Below are 19,478 nucleotides of genomic sequence, written 5' to 3'. Positions count from 1 at the left end.
AGGACTGGCACTCTTCGGCCTTCTCTAGGCCAGCTCCGTGGTTTGGCTCCAGCCTGTGCCCCTAATGTCCGTCCAGGCCCAGCACAGGCTGATCCTCCTCAGAAGCACGCCACCACCCTTTCTCTCTGCCCTCTTCTCCAAGCCCACGCCCAGCACCTGGGCTCTCGTCCACCCAGATTTCCAGGGCAAAAAAGCACATGCCATTGTCACAGTTGGGAGTGCGGGCATGTCAGGAAGGCCACGGCCACAGAGTGCCGGAACCAGGAGATCAGGAGTACACTAGGCCAGGCCATGTAGGAAAGGCATTTTGCTTTTTTTTTTTTTATTTTCTGTAAAACTCTGTAAATAAAATACAAAACCAGGGGAGGTGATGGGGCAGAGGCAGGATGGCCAGGCCCGGGGCACTGGGGCACTGATCTGTGGCAAGTGTGCTGAGCTGAGGCTGGGAGGCACTTGACTACAGGCACTGACTCTACCAACCCCCAAGGGCAACTGAAGAATATATTAGATTTTCATTGATAGGAATATGTGGGGGAGGGGTGTCTGGAACCAGCCCTCACCCTCCCTGCCACCTGGCGAACCCTGAAAGTGGGCGGATGTGGCACTGAGAGCCAGAGGGTGGGGAGTTCAGAAGGCTGTGCTGGCCATGCTGCCGGGCCCGAAGATGCGGGGCAGGGCGTCCAGCGACTCTTCTAGCCGTCGGTGGGCAGACTGTCCCTCTTCCCCTGCAATGAGTAAGAATGGAGTCAGGAGTAGCCCTAGCTGTGGTCCTCCCACCTTTGACCCCATCTCCCCCCCTCCTCCTACCCCCACCAGCCAAAATATCCCAGAACTCTGCTTGACCTCTGGCTCCCATCCCACAGCCTCACCGCACTGTTGCAGGCTCTGCCGAGCGGCTTCCCTCACGACTTCTGTGTCCGTTTGGCACAGGTACACCAGGGGCTCAATGCCCTCAGGGGCCTGCCGGAGGAGGGAGCGCTGAGGAGGGCCCATCGGAGCAGATGGAAAAGCCCAGGGCCCGGGGCTGGGGGAGCCCCGAGGGGAGGTAAAGGGGTTGGTTGGCAGGGATCACCTTGATGCAGCCTAAGGCCAGGCAGCCGGCCACTCTCGTCTGCACGTCCTCATCCTCGAGTTGGTTCAGGAAGCACAGGAGGGCCTGGGTAAGGGTAGGAGGGCACTTAGCCAGACACTGGGAGCCTGGTACCCCGGCCTTTGCCTTCGAGGGAGCCCTGCCCCACTCACCCTTTCCCTGAAGGCAGGGCCCAGCGACAGGCTCCGGAGCTGGGTGCTGACCGCAGCCATGACCTTGTTGTTGCCGTGGACGAGCAGGGAGCTGAGGGCCCGAAGCCCGTCCCTTCGCAGCCGCCCCTCGGGTGCCAACCTCAGGGCCTTGAGCACAACGGCCTGATCGTCGGAGTTCAGATTCTGCACCAGTAGCACTGAAAGCAGGACGTTGGAACAATGTAGTGGGGCCAGGAGCTTCCTGGGTGGGGTCTCCTGCACATTCATGTCCTCCTCCATGCCTCATCCATACCACACACAGCGTCTGCACTCTGTCGCCAGGGCTGCTGCCTCACCTTCCTCAGCGGTCTCCGTCACGTAGGCCTCCATGGAGGGGCTGTCCAAGGTCTCCACGTAACTCCAGAACTGGAAGACGGTGAGCTGCTCTCCAGGGCCGGGCTGGGGCCTCCTCGGCAGCTTCTGCCCCAGCATATCCTCCAGAAACTTCACACACACTGTGGGAAGCAGAGCCAGAGACCTCAGGGTTTGGGTGGACCCACGCCCTTCGAGGAAAGAGGGCTCCCACCCCAGGCTCAGATCCACAGGCCCCTCGCCCAAACCCTACCCATCTGGGTCCTCTTGCACCAAAGGCACAAGCCTTGGCTATTTCTTCTCAATGCTCAGCTCAGCACGTCCACATGAGCTGACCTGGCTTTCCCTGCGGTCCCATCCCTGGGGATCTGGGAAGGGAGGGCGGGGGGGGGGGGGGGGGGGGGCAGCCTTACTCACCGGCCTCGGCTAAGCCTGGCTGGCGCAGGGAGAGACGGGCACCATACTGATTGCAGAAGGTGAGGAGCACCTGCTTCACGGGGCAGATGAAGGGGCTAAGGCCCTCCGTGCACTGGTCCCAGAAGGTCAGGAAGCCAGGCCGAGAGGCTGAGAACTGCACCACTGGGAGGAGGTGTAAGAGACCCTCAGCAACGGAGTAGGCAGGTGGGCAGACAAGGGTAGGTTGGGGAGAACGAGGAAGGAACTTCGGGGCAGACACCACGCCAGAGGCCAAGGGGCCTTTACCTTCCTGGGCGGAAGTGGCAGGGGTTTCCCATCGCCTGCTAAGCTCGCACACCACCTCGAGCACACGGGCCTCCCACAGCAGTCGCTCCAGGGCCCAGGCCTCCTGACAGCGTAGGGGCCCGAAGGTGCCCAGTTTCTGAAGAAAAGGGGTGGCCAAGTAGCTCAGATCTCAGGGTAGAACTTGGGGAGCATGAAGCCCGGGGACTACAAGTCCCAGCATGCCTTAGGAGAGGTTAGAGGGAGCCATAGTGTGGGAGGTGGTCGGTAAGAGCCGGATGCCAGGGGCCTGGAGTATTGGGGAATGGAACTCAGAACAGGTGTGGAGAGCTCTCTGCGGTGAAAGGAGGGTGGGGAGAATACCACTAGCCTCACCAGCAGGAGGCGGCTGCAGTAGTACAGGTGCTGGACCAAGGCCGTGTCCAGAGCTGGACACTCCGTGCTGAGGGGGCGGGCACTGGGCGAGATGAGGCTGTCTTCAGCCTTAGGCTCCAGGCTGCTTGGGGGCCTGAGAGAAAATTGTGGCAACCACCTTAGGAATACACATCACCATCTGGCCACCAGTGTATGTTTATTAAGTCCCCCCCATCCCAGAAGGGAAGAACAGACGCACAGACAACAGACAACACACAGACAACAGACAATGGGTAAGTTCACGGAGAACTTCCAGAAGGAGGAAGGGGCTGGGACCAGCAGTTGGTAGCAGTGGTCTTCAGAGTCCCTCTGCCCTGTGCCACATCCAGCGGGATGCAAGTGAAACGGTCTATGTATGCAATGTGAAATGCAAGGGGTTGTGGCCCAAGGGGCTCAGGGCACAGGGCTGTGACCTGGGCATCAGCAGATGGAGGAGGGGCCGGGTATGACCCTCAACTTGGAATGTTCAAAGGCCACTTGGTCCCAGAGAGCTGCGGGGCCAGGCTCTCCAGGACAGCCTGTGGGGAGCGCCCGAAAGGGCTCACGGGCGGATGGAGGCTGGCGAGGGAGGCGGACATGGCAGGGGCGAGGAGGAGGGTGGTCAGAAGCACTAGGGATAGATGGGGTTGGTTAGAAACAGGGCGTCAAGGACACATGAGGAGTACATGGGAGGGATAAACACAGATGCTCCCACAAGCACGCCCAGCCCTCCTATCCACTCCCAGTCTAGCTGCACTACTCATATGCTCCACCTGGCCCCACCTCACCCTTCTCCCTCCTCGCCTTACTCTGTCACCTGGCACTCGCCTCACTCACCCTCACCCAACCTCATCTCGCTTAGCCCCCGTCACCTGTCTCTGGGACCATCATTGTCTTCATCTTCGTCCTCATTGAGGAAGCTGAAGCTCTCCAGGGCGTGCTCCACAGTGATGCTAAGACTGGAGGCCCGGCTGCGAGTCAGGCCCTGCCTCTGCTGGGGTTGGGAAGGGAGTCAGAGACCTTGCGGCTGCCCTTCCCGTGCTGCCACAGCCCAGCCCGGCCCTCCTCACCATGAGCAGACTCTCCAGCCGGATCACCTCCTGCTCCAGGCCCTGCAGCTCTGGGAACTGGCCACGATAGTCATCCAGGGCAGCCATCAGGGCCCCCAGGGCCTCCTCCAGCCTCCTGTCTCCAGCTCCTCCTGTCGCTCCTGGGACTGGGGCCTGGGCAGTCGTGGCCAGGCTAACGTCTGAATGCTGGGGCCCAGGGGTGAAGGGTGAGGGAGGGGGGCTTGGGTTCTGAAGGATGGGCTCTGGCGGGGCTGGGGAAGGGGTTGTGAGGGGTTCCGAACTGGAGCAGGCAGGGCTTGGGCGGGAGGTGCTTGGGGCTGTGGGATCTGCCGGAGTGCAGGGAGTGGAAGCTGGGTGGCTATGGGACGGTGGGTTGGGGTCCGTGTGTGCAGAGGGGCTGGGGAGCGTGGCACGGTCTGGAGAAGTGGAAGGGCTTACAGTTACAAGGGTGGGGCTTGTGACAGTGTGGGTGGGGCTTCTGGTGGTCTGGACTGGGTCCTTAGCATCAGTGGTTGGACTTACAGTAGTGTGAGTAGACATACTGGCTTTGTGAGTAGGGCTTGTGATCGTGTGGGTGGGGCTTTCAATAGTGTGGGTGGAGCTTGTGTGGGTAGGGCTTGTAGTGGTGTGGGTGGGGCTTGTAGTGTTATGGGAGGGGCTTGTGGTTGTGTGGGTGGGGCTTGTGGTGGCATGGGAGGGGCTTGTGGTGGTGTGGATGGGGCTTGTAGTGGTGTGGGTGGGGCTTGTGGTGGTATGGGAGGGGCTTGTGGTGGCATGGGAGGGGCTTGTGGTGGTATGGGTGGGGCTTGTGGTAGGCTGGGCTGCGCTCTGGGCACTTGGTGTAGGGCCTGTAGTAGTGGGGGTAGAGAGTATGGGCTTGACCGTAGGGCTTGTGACTATATCTGTCGGGTTTGTGACAGGGTGGCTGGGGCTTGTGGTCTGGACTGGGCCCGTAGTGTTGGGGCTGTGGCCTGGAGTAGTGAGGGTAGAAAGCACTGGCTTGTGGGTGGGACTTGTGGTGGTGGTGGTCTGGCCTGGGCCGGTGGCAATGGGGGCAGGGTCTGTAGCAGGGAGGGTAGAGGGCTTTGGCTTGTGGGTAGAGCCTGTGACAGTGTGAGTGACGCTTGGAGCACGGCTGGTAGGGCTTATGGCACTACAGGTAGAGCTTGGAGTAGTGTGGGCAGGGCCTGGCAATTCAGGAGAGCCGGAGTCTGCAGCCTTGCGAAGAGAGTTTTGATGTACGGATGGGACAGGGTCTGTGGATGTGTGAGCAGGGCCTATTGCCCTGAGAGGGGGGCTTGTGGCAGAACGGTCAGGGTCCGGGGCAGGAGGGACAGGACCAGGATGCTCCCTAGGGGTGGGAGCTGGGTGTGCAGGCAGGTTAGATCGCTGGCTTTCCAGGCCCTCAGCCTCCACTGAAGCTTCAGCCAAGGCGGCATCCACACTGGCCTCGCTGATGTGGCTGAGAGTCCGGCTGTAGGGGGCGTGCCCATTGGCCAGGACGGGGGCCGCGGCTCCCTCCTCCTCCGTGGGTCCGGAGGTGGGGATCTGAGGCCTACGGAAGGCCACTTGGATGGGCAGAGGCTCAGGCTGCTGCACCAGGGGCTTCGGGGCCGAGGAGTGGCGGGCCGTGCCCGAGAGCTGCGGACTGGACGAATCGTCCGAAGATTCGGATGACAGGGACCATGCCGTCCCGTTCTCCAGCTCCTCCTGCCGCCTCAGCATATTCTGGGAGAGAGGAGAGGGCATTTCAGGGTCATTGTCAGACCCCTGAGGGATGGCGGGGCCTGAGCCCGGGCTGTGACTCACATAGAAGGCCTGTTCCCGAAGCGAGGGTGTGTCTGGCGGGCTCTGGCTGTAGGTGGAGAAGCGCTTGGTGACTGTGGAGGCCTTGTTGACAGTAGAGGCAGCCGAGGGCTGGTCATCTTTGTCGAAGGGGCTGGGGAGGAAAGAGGCTGTTAGCAGATGCCACTGGCTCCTGGCCCTGCCCCCAAGCTCCCCCACCTCGCCAACCTCCACGTGACTTCCAGGCTGAGTTTGATGGTGCCGAGGTCATTGATGTCCACAGCCACAACCTGGGGCAGGGCGGCAAACAGGTCCTTGGTCTCGCAGGAGACGCTGCCTACGACCACGTGGTTGGCCAGGCCCTTCAGCTCTGTCACCTATAGCCAAGAATGCATCATGGGGTCACAAGAGTGTAGGGGGTCATGAGGTCATGGGAGATCAAAAGTCTGAATTTGCATAAAAGGTTTTGCAATGGTCACGGGGTCATGGGGTCATGCGGAGGTTGCAGGGATTGGAGTTGTCTGGGTAATAGGGCCACAGAAGCCTGAAACACCCTGTGAGCCTGGGGATCAGAGAGGCCTGACTTTGTGGAGTCATTGAGGTCATGGGGATCACAGCCTCATGGGGACTTGGGGACATAGGCACAGGGTCAGAAGATCTTGGCATCACATATTCACAGGGCCGTGGAGCCAGGACGGGTGGGTCCCAGGGTTGTACGGGTCAAAAGGAGTTCACGGGGTCCTGGATCATGTGTCCCGTGGTCCTGGGCAGAGACATTAACCTTGATGGACAGGAATTCCGTGAGCAGAGGAAGAAAGACCGTTTCCTCACTGTCCCACACCTGCTTTCCGCTGCCCTCAATGCGGCCGCGTAGTTTCCAGCGCTGACGCCCGTATTTCATACAGATCTAAGGGAACAAGCAGGATGAGGCAGCCCTCGGTGTTGTGACCCTGACATCCCAGCCTTTCCCTGCACATCCTCATACCTCATACTGATCACCCGCGCACAGCCTGGCGAAGCCAGCCAGTCCTGGGAGTGGAGGAAAAGAAGAGCCGTGTTGAGGGAGAGGTCTCAGCGCACACATCCCTCTCCCTACTACCGGTCTGCCCCCACCACCCAGTACCTTTCATCCGGAGATGGAACTCTCCCAGCTGGGCCTCCAGCTCGCTCTCCAGCAGACACATGCTCTGGGAGGGACAGACAGGGACAGGAGAGGGTCAACAACCAGTCCGCTCTCCCAAACCCCGAGCCTCCGCCTCCTGGGCACCCATCCCTCACCTCCGTGTACTCTCGATGCCCGCGAGTGGCCTCGGCCAAGCTGTCCCGGGCCTCACGGCTCCCTGGGGACCCGGTGGTGTAGGCACGGACCATGTTGTAGGCGCCGTCCCGGAGACGCCGCTGGACACAGTAAGCCTCATACAGCTCGTCGATCTGGGCAGGTGAGTGGGGTGGCAGTGGGGGGACAGACTCACTACTGGAGTTGCTCACCCGGGGCCTAGCATCCCCATCTCCCTAAGACACGCAACCCCGAAACCCACACCTGTGTTCATGCATGCTGCACACGTACCTTGCTGGCATGGAACTCCAGCCGTCGCATGAAGCGTTCAATGGACTTGACTTGCTGGGGGAGAGGTGTGTCAGGAAGAGCCTGAGGCCCAGAGCCCTGTATCCTCCCCCAGGAGCCAACCTCCTCCAACACCGTCCTCTATGCACTCACCTTGTCTAGGTCATACAGGAAGCCCTGCAGGGGAAGACGAGAGGGAGCACTTAGAAGGTACAGTATATATTCCAGAGGGGCACTTGTTACTCAGACCCATCTAGCTCCTCTCCTTTTTAAAAAAAAAAAAATGTATTTTTATTAATTTCCAAAAAGAAGGGAGAGGGAGAGAGAGATAGAAACATCAATGATGAGAATCACTGATTGGATGCCTCCTACACAGCCCCTACTGGGGATCGAGACCCCAAACCCAGGCATGTGCCCTTGACTGGAATCAAACCTGAGACCCTTCAGGGCGCAGGCCAATGCTCTATTCACTGAGCCAAACTGGCTAGAGCTAGTGGGCTAGCTCCTCTCCTTTTCAGCCTTCCTCCCCCTCACACCACAATCCACAGCCACTCCAGCCAAAGCAGGGATTGACCAACCTTTCCACATGCCTGAACTGTGCTGGGTACTGGAGACAAAGATATGGTCCCCAAGACCCCTCCAGCACCCTTCCCACCATTTCTTCCCTTGGGTCCCTCCCTCCCCTAGCCCACTCCCTTTCCTGCAACCCTGCAACCCCTAGGAAGAGAGCTCTGTGCCTCCTCATGCGTGGTTCCCACGACCAGAGAACTCCTATTCATCCTTCAAAACCCAGCAGAAGTGTTCCCCCTTTGGGATGCCCTGAGCTGTTCCCTAGGAAGAACCATGGCTCCCCTCAATACCACTAAATATAATCTGTTATTCATGTCTGTGGGGGTCCACCCGCCCACTGGAAGCTCACATGGCCAGGCACTGGGTCCCAGGCAGAAAGTACAGTCTGGGGAACGTGGGATAGAAACTCCCCAACCTTTTTAAAAATATATATTTTATTAACTTTTTTACAGAGAAGAAGAGAGAGTGATAGAGAGTTAGAAACTTCGATGAGAGAGAAACTGGACCTTCAGTCTGCAGGCCAACCTCTCTATCCACTGAGCCAAACCAGTCAGGGTCCCAACCTTTCTTTCTTTCTTTTTTTTTAAAAAAAAAATATATTTTATTGATTTTTCACAGAGGAAGAGAGAGGGATAGAGAGTTAGAAACATCACCTCTTGCATACCCCCCACTGGGAATGTGCCCACAACCAAGGTACATGCCCTTGACCGGAATCGAACCTGGGACCAATCAGTCCGCAGGCCGACCTCTCTATCCACTGAGCCAAACCGGTTTCGGCTCCCAACCTTTCTTAATATCCCCTTTTCTAGTCACACCTAGACCATGTCATCCCAGAAAGCAGCCTTGATGTCACCCAGGGTTGGCCCGCCCCAGCCCCCCACACTACAAGGGCAAAAAGCATTAGCAGTCCAGGGCAGCCTTGTCAACCCTTCACTCACCAGGCGGGAGTTCCTCTTGGATTCCTTTATCTGCACTTGGAGTTTCTCCTGCTCCTGCTGGTGTACTTCCAAATAGGCCCTGGGAGAAGGGGGTGACAACAACAATCAGCTTACCGCCGCCGCAGCCTCCAGCTAGCTGTCCAGGGCACGGGCAGCGGGGGAGAGGGTGCGAGGCTGAGGAAGGCTCCCACCAGCGGAGAGAGGGTGGGTGGGGGCTCGGCAGCGAGTGGCTTACGTCAGGCCCCGCTTGAGCGCCGCGTACACCAGGTCCAGCCGCTCGGGCTGCGGGACCTTGGGGGCTGGGTGCGCCACTGCGAACATCCTGGACACCCGAGAGAGCGCCGCCGGGGCCTTCCGCGGGGGGCCCGGGGGGCTGAAGGCCGGGAAGCTCCTGCAGAAGAGGCTGCGCTCAGAGAGGGCCAAGAAGGGACCCCCCAAACCCTCACTGCACCCTCAGCTCCAACCCAGTCTCTCTTGACCCCCATCAGACCCCCCTCTGCTGCGTACCTGGGCCCCCGCTCGTGGCTGCCGAGGACGCCTGCGAAGGACTGGCTCCTATTGACCCGGGCGCTGAGCAGGCGGCGCTGCGGCCGCACCGACAGGGACATCATGGAATGAGTCCGCGCGGGGCTCCCTGGGGGTGGCGAGGGCGAGTGTCCAGCGCCAATCGGGCCCTCGGAACCCCCACTCCGGGGCCCCGTCCTCCGTCTCCCAGTCCCGCGGCCCCAGCCTGACGCCGCCGGGAGTCCGGCAGCCCCGCCGGCCGCCGCGCTAAGGACAGGGCTGCCTCGGGCGGGCGCCTCGGCCTCGGGCTCTGCGTGGCCTGGGCCGGGCCCCCGCTTCCTGCAGAGGTGCCGCCCCGCCCGCCGCGGGGGCAGGAAGGGGGGTCGCGCGGGGACCCTCCCCGGCTGCGAAGGGGCAGGAAAGGGGCGGGGCGCGCGAAGAATGTGCGGAAGCGCCTGTTTACCCGCGGGCGGGGCGGGCTCCGCAGCCCGGCCCCCGGGCTCCCCCCGAAGACCGGGACCCGGAGCTCCGCGCCCGCGCCCCGCGAGGCCGCCGGAGGTCACCTGGCGGGGCGGGGTGCACGCTCGGAGCCCAGCGGAGCCGCCCGACAGGCCCGCCCGGCCTGCGCGGGTTTGGCTCCTGCGACCCGCCCGCCCCGGGTAAGCTGCTCCCCTTCCAGCCCCGCCATCGGCTCCCGGTCGCCCAGACGCCGGAGCCCTCCCGGCGCCCGGAGCCGGGGATTCCCAGGGTGGGGGGCAGTGCCGAGAAGCGCCCCGCCCCCTTCACTTTCCTGCGACTCCGACATGGAAACTGAGTCACAGACGCTTTCGACCGCGCCCTTTAAGAGGGATCAGAGATGTTCCATGGACCCCCCACCCCTCTCCGGAGAAACACGCACCCCGAACCCCCCCACAATCCCGCCCGCACCCCGCGGAGCTAGCCAGTCCCTGAGCCGTTCGCAGCCCCCAGGGCGGGTCCTACCTTTCTTCTTGGTGTTCATGGTGGGTCCGGGGCAGCCCCCCACGGCCCGCGCCTGTCCCCACGCCCCGCGCCCCCGCCGGACCAGGGCCGCTCGGTGCCCGCCAGGCCGGGCTCCCCGCGCGCTCGCTCCGGGGACTGGCTCGGGCTCCAGCTCCTCTCGGCGCCGCCCCCCGCCCAGTTCCTGCCGCCTGACTCAGCCCGCCGCCGGGATGGGGCGGGCCGGGCGGACCAGGGGGGCGCCCGGGCCTCCTCGGCCAGCCCCGCCTCTGGGAGGGGTGACTGGGGGCTCCCCTCCGAGAGGGGACTGGCGGGGGTCTTCACGGGTGGGATCGGGAGGGTGGGTTAAAGGAGTTAAGCCGTGGATATGGAGGGATAAACAGAATGAGAACACTGAGTGCCTGCAACCTGGGCATATGCCCTGACTGGGAATCAAACTGTCACCTCCTGGTTCATAGGTCAGTGCTCAAACCACTGGGCTACCACCTCCAGGCAACAAGGGGTTTTCTAAGAAGAGTTCCTGAGCCAGGAAAGGGCTCACACTAAGGGGGTTTGATGACTGGGCGCAGTTTGGCATAGGGGACTCAAAGGGTGGCTGTTGAGGCCTGTGGGAAAAGAGCTGCACACACACAGGGCTGGGAGTCGGGGTTCTGAGTGTGAAGGCTAGAGAGTGGCAGCTGAGCAGAGGGGCTGTGCCAATGGCATACAGTCAGGCGCTGAGCATGAGGGGTCAGAGAGGCCGAGAAGGGAAAGGAGCTAACAGTGTGGGACATTCTGTGTCACTGCCCCGGGAAGGAAGCAGAGAAAGAACTGGGTCCAGCCCCATGCACCCCGACCCCCACCCATCACCCACAGAGGGGGTGCTCGGTCTGGGCACTCTCCCTCCCCACCCTCCCCGCCCCCAGGTCCCGGGCAAGAGAACGCACTGTCCAGCCAGGGCCTCCTCTAACAGAAGCTGCTTCCTGGGGCGGAGCCCATCCTCCTGGCCTCCAGATCCCCTTAGTGGGAGCCCTTTCCTGGCTCAGGAACTCTTCTTAGAAAACCCCTTGGTGGTGGGAGCTCAGTGGCTGAGCACTGACCTGTGAACCAGGAGGTCACAGTTCGATTCCCAGTCAGGGCATGTGCCCAGGTTGCAGGCCCAATCGCTGACCATGCAGGAGGCAGCAAATCAATGATCCTCTCTCATCCTTGATACGTCTGCCTCTCTCCCTCTCACTTTCTCTCTAAAAATCAATTAAAAACAATTTATTATTATTTTAATAATTTATCTTAAAAACTTATTAAAATAATAATAAAAGAAAACCCCTTGTCCACTTCCAATACCAGGATAGAGGCCACCATGCCTGGGGTCCCCTGGGCATCCCGGGTCCTCAGAGGGGCAGGTGCTCTTCCCTCTCAAACACTCCTGCTCCTTGATGCTCAGTGCTGTGGCACCGGGCTTCCTTTCTCCCCGAGAAGCTAGGTGGACCCAGGCATCCACACTTCCAATAAGCCCACCAGCACCCTATAGGTTCAGATGCCGGATGCCCAAGGACCCCAGCTGGAGAAATGCTATCCCCTGTTCCCTTTTTTTTTTTTTTTTAAATATATTTTATTGATTTTTTACAGAGAGGGAGAGGGATAGAGAGCTAGAAACATCGATGAGAGAGAATCATTGATCAGCTACCTCTTGCACACCCCCTACTGGGGATGTGCCCACAACCAAGGTACATGCCCTTGACTGGAATCGAACCTGGGACCTTTCAGTCCACAGGCTGATACTCTATTCACTGAGCCAAACCAGTTTCAGCCCCTGTTCTCTTCTTTTCTTTTTTTTGTTTTTTGTTTTAATGTATTTTATTGACTTTTCACAGAGAAGAAGAGAGAGGGATAGAGAATTAGAAACATCGATGAGAGAGAATCATCCATCAGCTGCCTCCTGCACATCCCCCACCGGGGATGTGCCCACAACCAAAGTACATGCCCCTGACTGGAATCGAACCCGGGACCTTTCAGTCCACAGGCCGATGCTCTATCCACTGAGCCAAACCAGCTTCGGCCCCTGTTCTCTTCTTGAAAAATGGGTGCTACATCGGCAAATACGCACTCAGTGAGCTACCTGTCCAACACTGGCCTATCTGCAATCTTCAGCCACCCGATCCCCAGTCATGGGATTTAGCCTTATCACCTGGCTCTGGAATGCCCCTTTCCTGAATCACAACCACGCTGACTCAATTACCCCTACCTCCCCTGCTTCTATCTGAGACCTCTTGGGCTCTCAGCTGATTTGTTAACTATTCACTGAAGGACAACCCTGGGCACTGCCCCCCACCCAGGGCAGAGGGCCCATATGACTCCCGCATGTGCCAGTAACTGGAGATGCAGCCGGAATCGCACAGACCCCACCCTGCACAGAGCTCACAATCCGCCTCTGCTTGCTTTCTCTCTGCCAGCTCCCCCCTACCTTCTCTTCCCTGCCTTCCCTGCACACCCTTCTCCCAGCCTGAATCCACAGCCGGGATTCGTCACTCGCCTGCTGCTAATATCCCCGGCACTCTGCGCTGCTCTCCTACCTGGCAGAGACCAACCCTGACAACCTGACTCCCTGTACCTGCACGCAGGCTGGCAGGAGCTGCCAGAGGCCTTGGCCCAGCAGCGGGGCTGGAACTTCAGAGCAATCTCAACCTCGGCCGGGCTCTCATTTCCCGCTGGAGAAATCCTAGCCGTCTCTGTCCCTTCTCAGAGAAGAGCAGTGTTTCAGACCTCTACAGGCCTCAAACAAATGCAAGTCACTCCCACATAAAAAAACAACCCTGGCAGCTACCCAAATGGCCATCAGTTGATAAAGTAATGCTCTACAACAAAAAGAAGAAACATACAACTACGCAGTAATATGGATGAATCTTACAGACGTGATGTGATGCTGAGTGAAAGAAGCAAGACCACAAGAGAGGATATACGTGTGATTCCTCTGATGCGAAGTTCAGAAATGGGCCAAACTCATCCATATGGTTATTGAAATCAGAATAGTAGTTACCCTTGAGAATAGTGACTGGAAGGGGACATGGGGCTTCCAGGGAGGTGCTGATGTGCAATTTCCTAATCTGGGTTCTATTTCCTAATCCCTTGTGTTCCCTTGTGAAAAAGTATCGAGCAAATGGCAGCCTGTGAGCCAAATCTGCCCTGCCATTTGTTTTGTAATTAAAGTTCTATTGGAGCACAAAAAAAGAAAAAAAAAAGAAAATGTATCGAGCTGGACCACTGACTGTGCCCATTCTGTATGCATATTATATTTCAATATCAAGTTGACTTTAAATAAATAACTACAAAAAGAGCCGAAACTGGTTTGGCTCAATGGATAGAGCGTCGGCCTGTGGACTGAAAGGTCCCAGGTTTGATTCCAGTCAAGGGCATGTATCTTGGTTGCCAGCACATCCCCAGTAGGGGGTGTGCAAGAGGCAGCTGATCGATGTTTCTCTCTCATGGATGTTTCTAGCTCTCTATCCCTCTCTCTTCCTCTCTTTGAAAAATCAATAAAATAAAATAAAAAATAAACTACAAAAAGAAATGAGACCCTCTGTGGACCCATTTTTTTCTTCTTTCTAGTAACACACACACACACACACACACACACACACCGCCTTCAGCCCCTCTCAGAGCCAAGTTTGTGGAAGAGTTGTGTCCTTCCATTTCCTCTCCACACCACCCCCTCCTCTTCTCATCCTGGACCGCCTTCTGTACCCATCACTCCTCTGACTGGTCTGGATGAGGTCACCAGTGCCTCCCTGCTGCTGAATCCATGTCCAATGTTTAGTCCTTCTTCTGCTTGATCTTCGCAAAGCTTTTCACTCTGAGGCTCTCCTCCTCTCCCATACGCCCTTCCTTCCCTTGAACTTCAAGAGGCAACATGCCCCTGGTTTACCACTGATCTCTCTGGCTGCACACCTTACTTTCCCACAGAGGATCTGTCTTTCTCCCCATCCCTAGTGGGGCTCGTTCTTCCTACCCTTGGGCTGTGTACACCTCCCACAGTTCAGTGCCATCTAAACGTTGCCAGCTTCCTTATCTCTTTTTTGCCCAAACTGCTCTCCTGAGGCTCAGGCCTGTATATCCGACTGCCTGCCTGTTGTCTCCGGGAAGCTGAGTGACAATGCAGAGTGGGCTATTAGGGATGTGCTGACTTGGTAGTTCTAGAATTGAATTCACCTCTTGCCTCCACTGTCTATTTACACAGTTCCATGAGACAGAAACTAGGAGTCATCCTGGATGCCTCCGTTTCTGTTACCTTCCACATCCACCAAGCCACCTACTTCTGCCATCTCTGGATCCTGTCCCCTCTCCTCTACCCCCACAGGTAGAATTCAGGTCCACGCTACACCAGCTCTCACCTAGAACCCTACTGCAGCTTCTCAATGAACTCACTCCCCATCTCCACTCTTACTCATAATGGTCCATTCCTTTTGTTGTTGTTAATCCTCACCTGAGGATCTTTAAAAAAAATTTTTTTAAGTAAATATATATATTATTGATTTTTTTTTACAGAGAGGAAGGGAGAGGGATAGAGAGTTAGAAACATCGATGAGAGAGAAACACCGATCAGCTGCCTTCTGCACACCTCCTACTGGGGATGTGCCCGCAACCAAGGCACATGCCCTTGACCAGAATCGAACCTGGGACCTTTCAGTCCCAAGGCTGACGCTCTATCCACTCAGCCAAACCGGTTCAGGCTTCACCTGAGGATCTTTTTCCCATTGCTTTTCAGAGAGAGTAGACAGGAGGGAGGGAGAGAAACATCGGGGTGTCTCTCTCACATTAACTGGTTGCCTACTGCAAGTGCCCCAACCAGGGGCAGGGAGTGTACCTACAACCAGTGCACATGACCTTGACTGGGAATCCAACCCGTGACCCTTGCCGGCACTCTAACCACGTAGTCACAAGGGCCAGGTTGATCTGTTCTTTATTCACTAACAATATTGCTCTCCTTAAAATTCCAGCCACCTGACAATGCCAAAAACTGTGCTTTATCTAGTGCTTTCCATGGGCCAGACACTACACTGTGCTTAATTGACAAACATCATTTCATTGAATCCTAGCACCAACCTCATGGGGTACGTCTCATTAGTCCTGTTTCACAGATGAGAAACCGGAGGCTAACTGGCTGTGGGCAAGACATTCCTTCACCTTTTTGGTCTTTGGATACACCCATCTGTTAAATGAGGGTAACAATAATAACAACAGCTGTGTCACAGGCCTATTGGGGAAATGAAATGATATACTTTCCTCCATAAGGGGTGTTTGGGGAAGGCAGAATTGTATGTGAGGTAGGGAAATTGGGGTGGACACACTACCACACTGAAAGCACACAGATATTAATTGTTGTTATTAACCATTATTAACCTGCCCAAGATTACACAGCTGGTAAATGGCAGGGCCAGGATTCAAACTCAGGAGGCCGCCGGACCTCGGGACTCTAAATCTTGAATGTCCCTCTATTCTGACTCTCGTGAAACATCCATGGGGAACTTCCTGCTCTGAAGATAAAGTCCAGACTCTCTAACATGACCCACGAGACTGTCGCTTCCCTCAGATATCTTCAATCACTCCTTCCCTCAGTCCCCGGCTCCCGCCATGGTCTTTCTGTTCCAGCTACTGAGATTCTCTCTCAATCCCTGCAAGGCTCTTCAGCATGTGAGCAGCAGCCCCCTATTGCTCCTGTACCCTCTTCCAATTATTCTCACCCCACCGAAACCGGTTTGGCTCAGTGGTAGAGCATCGGTCTGCGGACTGAAAAGTCCCAGGTTCGATTCCGGTCAAGGGCATGTACCTTGGTTGCGGGCACATCCCCGGTGGGGGGGTGTGCAGGAGGCGGCTGGTCGATGTTTCTCTCTCATCAACGTTTCTGGTTCTCTATCTCTCTCCCTTCCTCTCTGTAAAAAATCAATAAAATATATTTTTAAAATAAATTTAAAAAAATAAAATAATAAAATAAAAATATTCTCACCCTGACCATTGCCCTCTCCCTTTTCAAGTCTTACCCTATGACTTCTTCCTCCAGGAAGTCTGCCTGGGGTTAGTTCCCCTTTTAAGTGTATCTCATAACTTCTCCCTCTGATCCCCGAGGCCACATAACTAGGTCTTCGGTTCTCCTTTCGGGTCTGTCTTCCAACCAGACTGTGAACTCTGGAGATTGGGGCCTGTCGGGTTGGCTCACTGCAGTAACCTCTGTGCCTGCACCCAGGACGATGAAGGAGGCGGGGAGCTGAGTGGGGGGCAGGGGGTTGGCTGAGCGAACGGTGCTGCCCAGACACAGGAGCAGCAGGTCCTGAGCTATTGGAGGGGTAGATTTCAAGTCTGGCCTACCCGAACTCCCATACCCACAGACAAGTTTCCCTGTCCCTTCCCCACTTTCTCATATCAGCAAGTTCCTACTCCGCGGGATGGGGCCCCTGGAATTCTGGAACTGAGTGGGTGGGTTGGACTCCGAGCATGCTGAATGTCCCATCGATTTTCTTTCTCTGTCTCGGGCTTTGTTGCCACCAACCCCCTAGTCTCACAGGGACCAGGATGTACTACTGTTGGTCCAGACTCCGCCCAAGTGACTATGGGCATATCCATCCGAGTGATCTTTCCATGGGGGTGGACAGGAGGATCTCCCTCTGCTGCGGGGGAAGGAAAGGACTGAATCCCTTGAGCTAAGGGAGACAGACCACCTGAACTGATGGGGGTTGGCTGACAAGAGCCAGTGGAGCCGAAACCGGTTTGGCTCAGTGGATAGAGCTTCGGCCTGCGGACTGAAGGGCCCCGGGTTCGATTCCGGTCAAGGACATGTACCTTGGTTGTGGGCACATCCCCAGTAGGGGGTGTGCAGGAGGCAGCTGATCGATGATTCTCTCTCATCGATGTTTCTAACTCTCTATCCCTCTCTCTCCCTCTCTGTAAAAAAATCAATAAAATATATTTTAAAAAAATTCTCTGGACTGACACCAGCCCTGAAGTCTGCTCTGGACATGGGAAAGAACCCAGGTCCCAAAGTGACAGGGCCTGCAGTGGAGCTCTGGCCACCTTAATGACTCCCCAGATCCTGCAACCCCTAATGCCCTCCGTACACCCAAACTTGTGCACTTGTGTGAGACAGGAGGTCCCACCACCTGCACGGCCCAGCTCAGCGGTTTGCCAAGCCAATCAAACTAGGCCAATCGCCTCTGCAAGTCCCAGTCCAGCCCCGCCCCACAGCCCAGCCACGACAGCCCCGACTGAGGTAAACAGAAGCTAAAAATAATCTGGGCAAGGGGGGCTGCAAGGGAGAATGGGATCCCTCCTGGGCCTGCCCCGGTCTCCATGGCAATGCCTCAAACCCGGTTGCTGACGTCATGCCAAACTGCTGGGGCTGGGAGGGCGAGGGGCGCAGCACGGCCTGGGACCCCCCCACCCCGGAACCAGGCAGAGGCAGCCCTGTGGCCTCACTTCCTGCCGGCCCCCTCCCTGGTCAGCTGGTCACATTCCCCAGCCCGCAGGCTTCGTGCTAGAAGCCTAGCGGCTTCCTGGGGCCAGGGCCGTGGAGTCCCAGCCGCTAAGAGGGGTTGCCCTGACTCAGCGGCACCCTTCCCGCCAGCTTTTCCACCCGGTGGAACCATCCTGGCACCCCGCGTGTTCCTCCCTCCCCCACTCAAGTCCAGGCTCCCAGCTCCAGCCAGCACCCAGAGTGAGGGCTGAGGTGGGAGCTAAGTCAAGCCTCCTAGTGTCTTCCTGGAGTATTTTGTATTTCACTCTCTGGTTCTCATCCTGCCCCTCCCCCGCCTGTCTTCCTCCTTGCCACGGGGGTGGACAGTACGTGCAGAGGCAAGAATTTTAATTCCCACCTCTCCAAACCAGCTGTGTGACCTTGAGAATACCACTTAACCTCTCTGGGCCTGTGTCTGCATCGGCCAGGTTGTCAGAACCTTCCCAGATGGCTGTGTGGGAGCTGAATTAGTATAGACCCAGGGCCAGGCCCCACTGATGGCGCCAGGGGCACCGTTATTGTTACATTAGACTGCATACCGAGGTGCTCACCAGCCAGCCCGCACACCCGTTAGCAGCAGCCCGGCAGAACTGCCCTGGAAGGGTCAGTCCAGAAGCTGCACTCAGGCCTCCCCGGGGAGAGGAGGGCACAGACCCAACTCCTCCCGGGGCGGCAGCCCCTTCCCCAAACCAGTTCCGCGGGGTGCTCGGGCCTGGCTGCTTGCAGAGACCCCACACCAGCCTCCGATGTCCAGGGACACAGGGTCTGTCCTCCCACCGTGCAGGGGGGACCCTCTCCGGCTGCAGCCGCACCAGGTTTGGGCGGAAAGCCCGGGCCAGGCCAGGACACCTCGGGCCAGGCCCCAAAGCGGCTTAGGCTTAGGTGGGTCGGTGTGGCCGGGAAGATGAGCTCATCTTGGAGGCCGACTAGGACCCCTTTTCGCCTCCTCCCCATTCCTCGCTCAGCCTCTCCAGGGGCAAAGGCAGCGGGGCTCCCGGGAAGCCACCCTGCCAGGTCCCAGGCTGGCGCCCAGGGCCCGCCCTCAGGCCTGGCCCAGTCCAGAGCCCTGGGGCACGGCCGCCTGGGACACGCCGTGGTTGGAAGGAGGCAGCTCCGGGCGGGCGCGGCAGGGCCGCAGGCCAGGGCTTTGTGGGGCGAAGCTGCGTCCTCCGCGCCCAGGGGGAGGGGAGAAGGACACCGCGCGGCCCGGGGCCCCGGGAGGGAGGGATGTGGGACAGGGCCGCGGCCGGGGCAACAGATCCGGGACCTACGGGGCGGCGCTGGGGTAGGGGGGTTGGGGGGGCATCGGGCCCGCCGCTCCAGCCCGCCTCCCGGACCACGGCTCCCGGAAACGGCGGGGACACTCACATGGCTGAGCGGGGCTCCGCGGACCTCGCGCTCCGGTCGCTGCCCGGCCTGGTCACCCTGCAGCCGCCGCAGTCGCCGCCGCGGCCGGCGCCCGCCCCTCCCTCCCAGCACCCGCCGCCCCGCAGCCCCGCTCCGCCCCCGGCCCGTTGGGCCCCACCCACTGCGCTCCCGCAGCTCGTGCACCCCTGCGGGCCCGGCGGCTGGCCCCGCCCTCCGGGCTAACGGGGCGGCGGGCGGCCGGCGGGGAGGCGGGACCCTGGAGGACGTCAGGGTGGCCGGAGCGCTGGGCATCGGCATCGGCGGGAACGGGGCGGCCCTACGGGAACCGCTCGCAGAGGCAGGCAGTCCCATTGCTTCCATCTCATACCCCAAAACCGGGTTCGTGTCGGAGAGCCCCACTGGCTGGTCCCCTCCTCAGATTCCATGACCTCTAGAGACTTTCAGCACCTCTTTTCCCCCACCCCCCAATCTCTGGCCGCCTGAAACAGTTCCTGGGCGGCCACTGTTGAGTTGGTTAGAGGAAGGAATCAGGGCCA

At 58.5% G+C, this 19,478-nt stretch overlaps 1 protein-coding gene across 4 annotated transcripts; it reads right to left on the bottom strand.

Moving 5' to 3' along the window:
* Positions 1–294: 294 nt before the first annotated feature.
* Positions 295–19,082, bottom strand: RIPOR1 (RHO family interacting cell polarization regulator 1). 4 transcript variants are annotated; one of them, XM_084861010.1, is made up of 22 exons: positions 18,943–19,082; positions 9,120–9,246; positions 8,848–9,003; positions 8,613–8,691; positions 7,258–7,281; positions 7,108–7,161; positions 6,819–6,971; positions 6,664–6,727; positions 6,526–6,569; positions 6,322–6,447; positions 5,769–5,917; positions 5,565–5,694; positions 3,756–5,483; positions 3,558–3,679; positions 2,668–2,800; positions 2,296–2,431; positions 2,011–2,172; positions 1,578–1,736; positions 1,243–1,439; positions 1,073–1,156; positions 870–960; positions 295–725 (listed from the first exon to the last, which is right to left on the bottom strand). In XM_084861010.1, exons 2-22 carry the CDS (start codon positions 9,221–9,223, stop codon positions 628–630), a joined length of 3,993 nt encoding a protein of 1,330 aa, XP_084717136.1. In that variant the 5' UTR covers positions 9,224–9,246; positions 18,943–19,082; the 3' UTR covers positions 295–627. The 4 variants fall into 4 exon arrangements, with proteins under 4 accessions (XP_084717136.1, XP_084717135.1, XP_084717134.1 ...); XM_084861009.1 differs by lacking the exon at positions 18,943–19,082 and adding an exon at positions 10,098–10,313 and having other exon boundaries at positions 3,558–3,676; XM_084861008.1 differs by lacking the exon at positions 18,943–19,082 and adding an exon at positions 10,098–10,311.
* Positions 19,083–19,478: the final 396 nt, after the last annotated feature.

This window comes from Pipistrellus hanaki (genome assembly GCF_964339955.1).
Source record: "Pipistrellus hanaki genome assembly, chromosome: 15".
NCBI classification, from domain to species: domain Eukaryota; kingdom Metazoa; phylum Chordata; class Mammalia; order Chiroptera; family Vespertilionidae; genus Pipistrellus; species Pipistrellus hanaki.
Note: the sequence above shows the minus strand (reverse complement) of the source record. Positions and strands in the feature narration are given on the sequence as shown.

Excerpts from the sequence above, each read along its gene's own strand:
- RIPOR1 (XM_084861008.1), bottom strand. Across the intron at positions 1,737-2,010 it reads GCCAGGCTTAGCCGAGGCCG|TGTGTGTGAAGTTTCTGGAG; the intron begins GTGAGTAAGGCT and ends TGCTTCCCACAG. Across the intron at positions 1,157-1,242 it reads GCCCTGCCTTCAGGGAAAGG|GCCCTCCTGTGCTTCCTGAA; the intron begins GTGAGTGGGGCA and ends ACCCTTACCCAG.